Below are 12,758 nucleotides of genomic sequence, written 5' to 3'. Positions count from 1 at the left end.
TATTAATTTATTTTATTTCTTTTTGGCTGTGTGGCATGTGGGACCTTAGTTCCCTGACCAGGGATCCAACCTGGGCCCCCTGCAGTAGAAGCATGGAGTCGTAACCACTGGACTGCCAGGGAAGTCCCTATCCCAGTTTTTTATTTCTAGCTTAGAAAAGTCAAGCAGTGGCCATTCACATTCCCTAAAGGGGAACAAGGATTTCATCACTAATGGAACTCCATAGAGAACTCAAACACTGTTTTGATATATTTCGCTTTGAATGTTACCTACATAGAAAAATCGGTTATAATTATAACATGGATGCCCATGTAATCACAACCCAGGTAAAGAAATACGCCATTGTTAACCCAAAAGTATAGGAAATGTGCTGTGAACTCCCTGACATGTTATCAACATTTTACCAATTTCTGTATCCACCTACAGATGGCTTTTTTTATTTAAAAAAAAACCCCAAAAACTCTTTATTGAAGTATACTACATATACAGAAGAGTGTATGTTTCATACATGAGTAACTCTATGAATTTTCTCTAATAGGAACTCACCCATGTAATCATAACTCAGATTAAAAAACAGAAAGTTACCAGGCTACCTGGGTAGCTTTTAAATGTGTTTCATGGTTCATACACGTATGAGAAGTTCACGCTTAGATGCAAACAGAGATACCATTTTCACCTGACAAGGGGGTGGGGTTAGTGGCAGTGTCCACTGATGGCCAGGACACTCACATGCTGTCGGTCAGAGGCTGTCAGCAAGTGGCCTGACAGTGCCTTGCGTTGCTTTAGATGCCCTCTGTGCCCTTGGAGCCTGAGGTTTATGGATGGCGCCTGTTCTGTGGAGACGATTGTTGTCTTTAATTGGAAACTTTGGGAATGGGATACAAAGGAAGGAAGTCCTTCATGTGGTGGTGGCAAGCCCTGAAGGCAGCACTCAGCCGTCTGTGTGAACAGACCCTGTGGGTGACACTGAGGGAACATGCAGACTGAGGGCCAACATGCAGGGTGTGGTCCTATTTTGTGGAAAGCAGAAATAAACCCCGGGAGCCATGTAGGTACCCCTTGGGGGAGGGAGGAGTCCCATTCTCACATTCCCGTGTTGGAATTGTGCACAGTGCTTTGTTGCTTCCGTGGCACAGGGAGGACAGGCAGGTGGGTGTGCTGCTCCTCTAGTTCAGTCTGGGCTTCTGTGAGTTCCCAGGTGATGACGGAACAAACAACACAGTAGATGGTGAGTGTCCAACTGTGGGAGAAGCAAGTACTATTGACATCTTACAGTGGGGATGAAGGTAGTTTGGTTTTTTCATTTTAATAAACATTTGAGTGTTTGATAAATATTTGAATTAATCCTCATGGCACTCTCAGAGATAGATGCTGTCATCTGTTCTGTGGATGAGGAAACAGGCACAGAGAGGTAACTGCTGTGCAGGATCAGATGCCCTCGTGCTGGGTGAGGATGCTTGTTCTAACAGCCTGGCCTTCCTGGTGAACAATGACTATCGCCTGAGGACAGGGGCTCGGGAACTACAAATGGGAGGGAAAGGAGGAAACTTCCTTACTCCCATAATTGTTATATATATTGTGCTAGAACTTAAGGCCAGTGGGGTCTTAATCCCCTTCTTTTCTAGGCCTGAAGTTGATTATTCAAATCTCATGCTAGCGACAAAGGGGCAGCTGCAATTGTGGGCTTCCCATTTGTTGTATTCATGTGATTTGCTTGTTTTAATTACCTTTTTAATGTATGAAACTGGGCACTTGTTCATTAATTCCAACAAGTGTGTACTGAGGGCCTTCTCTGTATATACCAGGGACTCTTCTGGTCTCCAGGTTATAGCACTGAACTGAGCTTTGTTCTAATGGAGGTTGTATCCTATTGGGGTGACAACAAGCAAAAGTGGGATAACATAGACTCATGTGGCCACAGTGAAATGAAGAACAGGGCAGCAAGGGGAGGATGTGGGGCGGTAAGGAAGCCCTTGGATAGGCAGCTGAGGGGTGGGAGGGGACCCCTGGGTGGTGAGCAAGGGGAGGAACGGACAAGAGGCAAGGATGTGGGGTCTGACCCACAGTGGGGTGGGGGCCTCTGGGGTATTAAAGTGGAGGGAGGACAGCATGAGAGAGGGACCTCGAGAAGGAAAGGGCTGTGCCCTGAGGGCAGAAGAGACAGAGGCTGGCCTTTTTGTATCTTTGAACACCACATGCAGATCTTGCTGTTTTAGAAACACCCTGGCTACTGGCTGCAGACAGACTAGAGTGGGAACCTGAGAGAAGGGCTGGGCAAGAGATGTCATCAGAGGTAAGCAAGTGAGGGGCGTGCCTGGGGCACCTCCTTCTTGTGATTGGACCTCCATGCATTGTGGGGTTAGCAGCATTCCTGCCTGGCCTCCACCTTCTCAATGCCAAGAGCACATCTCCAGATCCCAAGCCTGTCTCCAGACCCTACCCAGTGTAGATTAAGTGGTATTTGAGTCTTTTTTGAGTCTCCTCTCCCTTTTTTTTTTCCTGTTGAGCTGGTCTAAATGATGTTTTTGCTTACTAGTGTTTTTAAATCGTGTGATGCCTCCTTTGTGTTTCACTCATTAATCGGCTTGTAACATGTGAGGTGAACTTGAAGTGGGCTTCTGTCTGACTCTTCCACACAAGTCGAGGCTCCAGTATGTTTGGGGACACTCGGGCTCTGTGACCTGTTGTGGGTGGGGCATCCTGCCCACCAATTGGCAGATGGGCGCTGACAGTTGGCTTTTCTTTTTTAGGTGCACGTTCAGGTTCCCGAGCACAAACATCAAGATCACGTTCACTGCCCTGTCCAGCGAGAAGAGGGAGAAACAGGAAGCGCCCGAGTCCCCCGTGAAGCCCGTGCAGGCTCACATCTCGCCGCTGACCATCAACATTCCAGACACCATGGCCCACCTCATCAGCCCCCTCCCCTCCCCCACAGGAACCATCAGGTACACAGCAGCTTCCATGGTAGACGGGGTCACCGTGAGGTCAGGGTGTGCATGTGCCAAGGTGGACATGACCCTGTCCAAATTTCAGTCCTTGCCTCTTGCCGTGGGACATTCAGAAGCCATCATATGTCACAGTAGTGGGCAGCAGCACACAGCGACATCTTCTCCCTTCCCTGGTGCTGACCTACATGGAGAGGGAGATGTTGAGGGCACTTAAAATATTGTTTAGTTTCTGAGCACTGTTTTGCTCTTAGTTTCCTGCATATGAAACACAATTCCCCAATGTTCCTTGTTTTCACTTGTGGATTCTTTTGAGTGTACGTTTAAAGGATAGATGATTTGTCTTATTGGTCTAAAGTGTGAGGTGGGTTTTCAGTTGCATTTTGAGTTTTTTGGTTTGCTACAATTTCATGCAAATTCTGAGGACTTACACTTTGGATTTCTGAGTTTTACCACAGTGAGGTGACAAACTTCTTTTTGTCCTGATGTCCTAAGAGAGACTGGGAGCCTCAGGAAGTGGAGGATGGTGCCTTCAAGGCGTGTTCTCCACCGCATAACCCAGTGCAAGATGGTCATGTTCTGCCGCGCTTTCAGGGGGCAGTAGCTGAGGGTCAGGTCAGGAATTGACCGGGACCAGCAGGCACGACCCTAGGACATGGCTCAGATGGTCAGTCCTCCTGTGTTCTGTTGGGTCTTAGAAGAGTGAAGTATGTATTCAGGCATCTTCTTCCATGTGAGTAATGTTAGACTTAGGTGCAAAAGGAACACATTTGCTTCTCTTGAGAGCCAAGCTCCTACTGTCCAGGTGTGTCCACAGGGCATGGCTGGCAGGCAGAGAAGGCCTTGCCTCATCCACTGGGACTGACCCCTACATGTAGCAGAGCAAGGAGGGCACAGAGGGAACACTGGCAGCTCTGGGTTGTAGCTTTCAGTTGGATACTTCTGTTTCTTATCTTAAAAACCAACATGGAGTGGCTTCCCTGGTGGCGCAGTGGTTGAGAGTCTGCCTGCCGATGCAGGGGACGCGGGTTCGTGCCCCGGTCCGGGAAGATCCCACATGCCGCGGAGCGACTGGGCCCGTGAGCCATGGCCGCTGAGCCTGCACTTCCGGAGCCTATGCTCTGCAACGGGAGAGGCCCCAACAGTGAGAGGCCCGCGTACCTCAAAAACAAAACAAAACAAAAAACCCAACATGGACAGAAAGGTATCCTTCTGGAAAGGCCTGGAAGGAGTGTAAGGTAGACTCTGGCTGCACCCTTGCTTGGTGGTGTGTGAGTGCAGCTGCTCTCAGGCCCCTTCTCTGCCCCTTGCCATGGCTGCTCTGCTGAGGATGCTGACTCTGTCTCTCCCACTTGGTTGAATTTGTCTGTATGTGACTAGATGGACCAGGTAGTGTGGCCGTGGGTAGGCAGAAGTCAGCAGCCGGTGGCCTGATTTTTATTCAGCACTGTGTGAAAAGTGCACAGAACAGAGGAAGAGGAGAAAGCCCGTGTTTACCCATGTGGGACAGCGGCCCACAGTGGAAGCAGCAGCCTTAGGGTCAGGTCACTGACACACTGCCCAGCCATGTGGAGACAGAAGTTCTGTGGGTGCTCAGGGTACTGGAGGTGATTGGAAACTTTAGGGTTTGGGTCAGGAGCTGATGCAGTCTCTCCTCACCCCCTGCCGCATCTTCATCCTGTTTTCCTTGCTCATCCCCTCTCCATACCCCACCACCAGCACTGAGCAGCAGAGCACCCCTGCTGTTGAGACAGCTTACGGTGGTGGAGCCCACTACCACCCAGCCAGTGGGGCCACTCACCACATTGACCCTCCATTTATGTTAGCTAGTTTTAAAATCATAAAGCAGGAGTTCCAAGAGTGTGGTCCTGCCATATGTCTTGTTCCTCTCTCCCCAGTGCTTTAAGAGTTGTTCCTGGCATGCAGTGAACACTTGTTTAGTGGGTGAGTGCATATACTGATGGTGCATGTTCATGGTAGAGAGTCCAGTAGTGCTTCAGAGGGTGCCAGGTAATAGTGTGTTGTTCCACCTCCTGGGCCCCTCCTTTCCAGTTCAGTTTTTTGGAGGTAACTACTGTTTCTTAGGTATTTTTTCCAGAAATTTTCTATACGTTTGCAATACTTTTTTTTTTTTTTAAGAAGATGTTGGGGGTAGGAGTTTATTAGTTAATTACTTTATTTTTGCTGTGTTGCATCTTCGTTTCTGTGCGAGGGTTTTCTCTAGTTGCGGCAGGCGGGGGCCACTCTTCATTGCGGTGCGTGGACCTCTCACTATCGCAGCCTCTCTTGTTGCGGAGCACAGGCTCCAAACGCACAGGCTCAGTAGTTGTGGCTCACGGGCCTAGTTGCTCTGTGGCATGTGGGATCCTCCCAGACCAGGGCTCGAACCCATGTTCCCTGCATTAGCAGGCAGATTCTCAACCACTGTGCCACCAGGGAAGCCCACTTGACTTTTTAAAATCCAAAACGTAAATGAGATCTAACCATACATACTGTTCTATAACTTACTGGATTTTTTTTTTTTGCGGTACGCGGGCCACTCACTGTTGTATCCTCTCCTGTTGCGGAGCACAGGCTCAGGACGCGCAGGCTCAGTGGCCATGGCTCACAGGCCTAGCTGCTCCGCGGCATGTGGGATCCTCCTGGACTGGGGCACAAACCCGTGTCCCCTGCATTGGCAGGCGGACTCTTAACCACTGCGCCACCAGGGAAGCCCTGGATTTTTAAAACAGTCTTATCTTGGCATCCTTCCATTTCAGTAGCTTGTTCTCTTTTGTAAAGTATAATACTGTACAGAAAAGGGACAATAAGTTAAATACTTAACTTGGTGAATTATCACAAATGAATGTGGCTCTTAATCAGCAGAGATCAAGAATCAGAACATTCTCAGCATAATGGCCAAGTCCTACCTTGTGAAAAAAAAAAGTGCATGTTTGAAAACAGGTTCCTGTTTCTGATTTCTGTGTGTTCCCTGTGAGCCCGTTACAGCCTGCGTTTCTGTATACACGGCCTCCGCCCCTCTTTGTGCATCCTGTCTTCAGCCTCGCTGCTGTCCCCCTCTCTTCACACTCCCCCTGACCATTCCGGTGTAGCTGGAAGCCACGTCCTTTGTCTCAGCCTGTCCTCAGCTCCCTGGTGGGAGGGGGTGAGCAGAGCAGTGGTCTGTGTCCCTCGACCAGGCTGAGCCCTGGAGCTATCATGCATGGTTCTGCGTCCTTGGTAAGTTCCTAAGATGACACATGTGGAAGCAAATACCTGATTTCTTCGGGTGATCTTAAATTTCACAGAGTTAATGAGTCCATTTTTCCATGGAAAATGCTGGAGTTCTCTTACTTTTAAAATTTGTTTTCCTTGAAATAAGAGTCAGTTATTGAAACACAGTGTGATGTACGTTTTACCATAGACTGATAAGAACAACCTTTTCTCGTCCATAGTGCTGCGAACTCCTGTCCATCCAGTCCCCGGGGAGCAGGGTCTTCAGGGTACAAAATGGGCCGTGTGATACCATCTGACCTCAATTTAATGGCCGACAACTCACAGCCAGAAAATGAGAAGGAAGCTTCAGGTGGAGACAGCCCAAAGGTAAATGTTTTATAGCCTCGAAACAGAACCCAGGGCCTGTTGGGGAGCCAGCTGTCCTCACTGCATTGCCTGCATGTCAAGGAACACCCCCCCAGGGCCTTTTGAGAAGTGCATGTCTGCGTGGATGTTGGGTCATTGCTGAGCATGTTTTCAGTGCTGGGCACTAGAGATGCATTCTTTTGGTCATTCAGCACTGGGCCCTCTTTGATGGCAGCTGTGGGCCCAGGTGCTGAGAGCTTGAACCCTTGGTCCTCACAAGGTCACTGCCTGGTGTCCTAGGAGACCACTCTTGGGATTTAGTCCTCCTGTCCCAGATGCTGAAGCTTGCACACACACACACATGTCTGAATGTACATGTGAACACATATGCACACAAACACTTTAGAGAGGACACATCAGTCCCCCTTTTGGATGGTAATTATTATTATTTTTTAAAATTTTATTTATTTATTTGGCTGCATTGGGTCTTAATTGTGGCATGTGGGATCTTTGTGGTGGCACGCAGGATCTTTCATTGTGGCACGCAGGCTCTTCGTTGCGGTGCGTGCTCTTCTCTCTAGTTGTGGAGCACAGGCTGCAGAGCGCACGGGCTCAATAGTTGTGGCATGTGCGGGCTCAGTAGTTGTGGTGCTTTGGCTCAGTAGTTGCAGCATACAGGCTAAGTTGCTCTGCGGCATGTGGGATCTTAGTTCCCTGACCAGGGATCAAACCCACATGCCCTGCATTGGAAGGCGGATTCTTAACCTCTGAACCACCAGGGAAGTCCCTGGATGGTAATTATTGATGGCCCATAGTAGGACTCTGCCTATTTCTATTCTTTGACCCAGTAATACCCCTTCTAGGACTTCATTTAAGGGAAATGGACAAAAATCTCAAAACAAAAGTTCATATAAAACAGAAAATTGAAAGCAACCTAAATGCCCCTGAGGAAAGAATGATTAAGTAAGGGGGTATTATGTGGCATAGTTACTGATATGGAAGTGCTCTTGATATAATGCTACGTGAAAAAAATAAAATAAAACCAGGCATAGTGTTACTTCATGTATTTATAAAATGTGGTATATTTGTGTCATAGGACATGTCATAGCCATGGGAATGGATAAGCCGTGGCTGCACACTGTCTCTCCACAGCAGCCAGGAGCCTCTTGCACAGGGTGCTGGGCAGGGGCAGACACAGAGGGGCACCCTCTGTTGGATTCCATTTTTATCCATAGTCCATTTGCCTGTTTAAAACCAGGCAAAACTAAATTGTTTCAAGATGCATTCTTAGATGGTAAAACTTAAGTCACAGTAAAGTTATGATTAGTATAAAATGTCAGGAATAGTGATGGCCTCTCTGTGAGGCAGAGGGGGCACGAGGAAGCTTCTGAGATGTGGGCTGTGTTCTCTCTTGACTTAGTGTTGGTTGTACTGTTGTTCACTTTACAAAAATTTGTTTTTACCTGATATGGATGTATTATGGGCTTTCCTGTCTGTCTTATGTTTTTCAATATAAAAAAACTTCTAAAAAATTGAAATGTATAGAAGAAAGATAACAAGGAAACACAGCAGCATAGGCAGTAAGGAAAGCTTTGTACTCTCATCTGGTGTGGACTTCAGCTCAGCCATTCCACCGTCCCTTTCCTGTAACTCAGCGTGAGCTCACTCATGGGACAGACAGGGCAGGGCCTGGCCCAAGTGCTCAGGAAATATCAGCTATTTAAAAAGTGGGGTGCTGGGGACTTCCCTGGTGTTGCAGTGGTTAAGAATCAGCCTGCCAGTGCAGGGGACATGGGTTCAAGCCCTGGTCCGGGAAGATCCCACATGCCACGGAGCAACTAAGCCCGTGTGCCACAACTACTGAGCCTGCCCTCTAGAGCCCAAGAACCACAACAGCTGAGCCCGAGTGCCAGAACTACTGAAGCCCGTGCGCCTGGAGCCCGTGCTCCACAGCAAAGGGAAGCCACCGCAATGAGAGGCCCGCGCACTGCAATGAAGAGTAACCCCCACTCACCGCAACTAGAGAGAGCCCGTGCGCAGCAACAAAGACCCAGTGCAGCCATAAATAAATAAATTAATGAATGAGTGAATGAATGAATGGATGGATGGGGTGCTAACAGACTTCCCTGGTGATCCAGTGGCTAAGACTCCCAATTCAGGGGGCCCGGGTTCGATCCTTGGTCAGGGAACTAGATCCCACATGAACTTAAAAAAGATCCCACTGCCGCAACTAATAAAAGATCCTGCATGATGCAGCTAAAGATCCCGCATGTCACAACGAAGATCCCGCGGGCCACACCCACGTGCCACAATTAAGACCTGGTACAGCCAAATTAATAAATATTTTAAAAAATAAAAAATGTAAATAAAAGTGAGGTGCTGGGATAACAGGTGGTTCAGTCTTCCAGTGTAGAGCACATGCCCACGGCCAGCTGTCAGGACTAAAGTTAGCCTGAACAGGTGAAGCATGCATTCTGTTCTTTGGCACTTCACTTTCCTTCCTCACCTATCCTACAGTCCTCTGCTTGTCTGCCTATTTGTATTTATCTCTAAACAATATCTAAATTGTTCATTTCTAAACCTCATATAAGGAGTATCATCTTGATTGTATTCTTTTGCAGCTTACTGTTTACATTCAACGTTAGGTTTTGTGGTTTCTCTGTTGATATGTGTATTTCCCAGTTCACAGCCAGAGGTACACCCTTTCCCAGTGGCCTTGTGCATGTGTATGGGGTTCTGAGTTGTCACAACGGCAAAGAGCCACTGGTGGCTTTGAGTGTGCTGGGACCAGGAATGCCAACATCCTGTGGTGTGCATGGCAGCCCTGCACACCTGAACAATGCCTGCCCAAGTGCCTTGGACCCCGGTGTGGGAACCCTGCGTCTGGCTCCTGGTGCTCTCCTCTGCGTGGGGTTTTCTTACAGGAGGAGCCCCTTGATGGACACTTGTTTCTGAGTGGTCCTCACTCTGGTGCTGGGGTTTTCAGCATTCTTGCTCCATCTCCTTGTGTGTATGAGGATCCCCACAGGGGCCTGAGAGAGGGTGGCTCACTCCACTCTTGGCCACCACTGTCCTGGCCCAGCTCTTCATTTGCCTGCTAGAGCCACGTGATGGGCCTCTGGCATGGTTTAGTATGCATGCTGTGGACCCTCCTGAAGTGAGGCAACTTTTCTCATTTTCTTATTCTTTTCGGTTTTACCATTTGGACTTTTTCCTTATGTGTTTTTAATGTTCTTTTTTATGCTGCTGTACATGCATCCATTTGCTTCCTCCAAATTTTCCAAATGCTTTCCCATCATATTATATTACTTTATTTCTTCCTCCTGCCACGCAGCTTGTGGGATTTTAGTTCCCTGACCACGGATCAAACCTGGGCCCTCAGCAGTGAAAGCGCAGTGTCTTTACCACTGGACTGCCAGGGAGTTCCCCCCATCATATTAGATTACTTTTATAGGAAGGAAAACTAAGCATTACCTTAGGAATGCTCAAAAATGTCAAGAATCCTGAATTTTAGTAAATTTAGTAAAAATTTTGATAACTTCAATACTTTTTTTTTTTTTACTTAAACACAGGATGATTCAAAGCCACCTTATTCCTATGCACAATTAATCGTACAAGCAATTACGATGGCTCCTGATAAACAACTCACCCTAAATGGAATTTATACGCACATCACGAAAAACTATCCCTACTACAGGACTGCGGACAAGGGCTGGCAGGTAAATCCATTTCAGTTGTTATTGAATGTTTCTGTTACATGTCTTGTAGATAGATGCTGCTTGGCAAATGAGAAGAGAATTGAGCTGCTATGTATATAGCTGGGGCACAGGTAGAATGAGATGAGTGAGGGTCTCTTGTGCCGAGAAAGGAAGAGGCCTGCTGTTGCCACGCTGTCTCTGACCTCCTTAGCGCAGAGTGGGAGGAATAGTGGTTCTAGAAGAAATCTCAGCACTGTTTCTTACTGTTATGGTCTCCATGGATGGGAAAGGTGTGGATCGTTTGAGATGTTTCTCTTTGACCAGTGCAGTTCATGTGTCTAAAGTGAGGGAGAGTTAAAAATCCTGTCCATCCATTTACTTCGGCATTCTTCTGTCTTCCTTAGCTATACCGTCTGCTGATACATGTAGCTTTTTGATGTTTGCACAGAGATGGTTTTCAAACTGTTTTACTGAGGAACCCTTTCTTCAAAAGATACCTCCTCCAGTTGGCTAGTATACAAAACAGATGAACACAACGCTGCCCTGTTTCAATTGTCCACCTGTACTTCCAGCCTATTCCTAGGCTGTCTGTGAATCCAGGCCTCCTCAGAGGACACTTTGAAATTAGTGCATAGTATTTCCATTGTTTAGCTTTTTAATTTAGTTTGATTTTCAAACCTCTACATTGTGTATGTTTTTCCTTGTTCTGCGTGTCTGTGTTATGTGTGGCCATTTACTAGGTGTTTAGCAGGACCTCACTAATTCAGACAGTATGGGAAAGGGTAAGTTTGAAGTATGGAATAGTAAAAGCATCACAAAAGAGAGAAGAAACATACATTTACATATTTTGAATTTATTAAGTAACCAGGAATGGCTACAGAATTCCTTTGAGGCTTAATGAGTAAATCATCCTTTGAAAAATGCATCTGTTGAACCATAACCATAATCAAGTGATGTGGGCGGGGTAGGGGGGTAAGCCATCCTATTTAACGGAGGGTAAAAACTTTTTTCTTCTACCTGCAGATGTATAAACGTGTTGTAATAAAAATAGTGTTCCAGCCAAATCCTGACTATTTCCTCTGTAAGGGGTCTTTAGTCATGTAAAGACTAAAGGTACGAAATGAGACCTAGCCTACCCTCCTGGCCTGGAGCATCTGTGCCCTGCCCGCCTTCCTGTTCACAGCAAGGTGGCATTTCTTAGTTGGCCATGAGGGAAACAGTAGCTCGGGAGAACACTTCCATATCCAGCTACCTGGCAGTTCTCTTAAGATGATGTACAATTAGGTCCCAGCAGTACTTACCGTATTTGAATCTGTAACAGTGAGGTTGTGCTACAAAGAAAACGAAAAATAAAAGCGGAAGCAGACGACAGTCTGTATCCATGTCCATGTCACACAGCTCCCTGGGCACAGGCAGGTGAGGTCTGTCACAGAGTGTCCTGTCCAGGAGCTGTGTGTAGAATTCTGATCATTTGAAATGCCAGTGAGCTGGGTTGTAATGGGAGTGAGTGTTTCTGAAAAGCTTGGCCAGACTTTCAATGGTGTGTTTCCCTTCTGGTCGTATTTCCCTGTGCTTTGTAGCATCCATTTACGGGAGAACTGATTCCATGCATCACAGGGTTTTCTTGCTAAAGAAGACTGAAGGCTGAAGGGCGACCTCCTCCTGGCCTCGGGGTCCTGGGGAGTGAGTCAGTCAGGAGGGGCCGTGATCACAGAGAGGCGAGGCCTGTGGAGGTGACCTCTGAGTACACTGATTGCTGCTGGCTCCTGAAGTGACTTCACAGCCCACTTAGAACTGAGGGTTATAAACACCCTCTCTACTGAACTGTCATTAATGCTTGTTTTTATTGAAACATCTTCTTTTCTGTCCAGATAAAGGTTTGTAAGGGTGACTGCGCCTCTTGCCTGTGTAAGGCTGTTCCTGGGACATTTCACACCTCCTGCTCGAGCTATTTTAGCAAGAAAGGGCTTTCTTGCTCCAGCCCTCCTTTAATTCATGGATATGCACTCAAATTCCTGTTCTCAGCAGTCCTTGCTCTCCGCAGCATCCCCGCATGTGTCCTTTTCTGTCATGGGACTCTCTGAGCTGCCCATCCTGAGGGACTGCCCTTACAGACTCTACACGGAAGGCTCATTCCCATTCCCTCTCTCCTGGCTGAAAACAAAAAGCCTTGCAACCTTGTTTCATAAAAGACCCATATCCTTTTTCTTTTGAGGAAAAAAAAAACTGTCAACCAAAGCAGCCCATTTTTCAAGTGTGGATTTGCAGACTGCATCCTGCCCTCCCCAGTGGGGCAGGGGAGGTGGCAGTGCCATGCTTCTCAGAGCTCAGGTCCCGGTGCTTGAGCCCCTTGCTCTGCCTCAGTTCCTAAGATGACGCCTGTGGACACTTCCCACCAAGCCAATTCTGAGCACTTAATGGAAATCCATGGCTCCTTTCAGACTTACTTTTGGTATTTTGCAGTCTACCCATGCCAAAAGCTTTTTGATTAATCTGGAGCAAATTTGAGGACAAAGCAAGATGGTCTGAGTAACACTAGCTGGAAAGATGGCAT

The 12,758-nt window shown here is 47.4% G+C and overlaps 1 protein-coding gene across 2 annotated transcripts in view; it reads left to right on the top strand.

Annotated features, from left to right (window-relative positions):
• Window positions 1–12,758, top strand: part of FOXK2 (forkhead box K2) — a 70,492-nt gene that overhangs the window by 38,092 nt on the left and 19,642 nt on the right. For both annotated transcript variants that reach the window (XM_059046917.2, XM_059046918.2), the window contains exons 2-4: window positions 2,751–2,945; window positions 6,380–6,527; window positions 10,079–10,225. In XM_059046917.2, coding sequence (XP_058902900.1) covers window positions 2,751–2,945; window positions 6,380–6,527; window positions 10,079–10,225 — 490 coding nt within the window. The remainder of the gene's footprint in view (window positions 1–2,750; window positions 2,946–6,379; window positions 6,528–10,078; window positions 10,226–12,758) is intronic.

The sequence above is a fragment of the Kogia breviceps genome, chromosome 19 (assembly GCF_026419965.1).
Source record: "Kogia breviceps isolate mKogBre1 chromosome 19, mKogBre1 haplotype 1, whole genome shotgun sequence".
NCBI classification, from domain to species: domain Eukaryota; kingdom Metazoa; phylum Chordata; class Mammalia; order Artiodactyla; family Physeteridae; genus Kogia; species Kogia breviceps.
The sequence above is the reverse complement of the archived record's forward strand: the minus strand, read 5'-3'. Positions and strand labels throughout refer to the sequence as shown.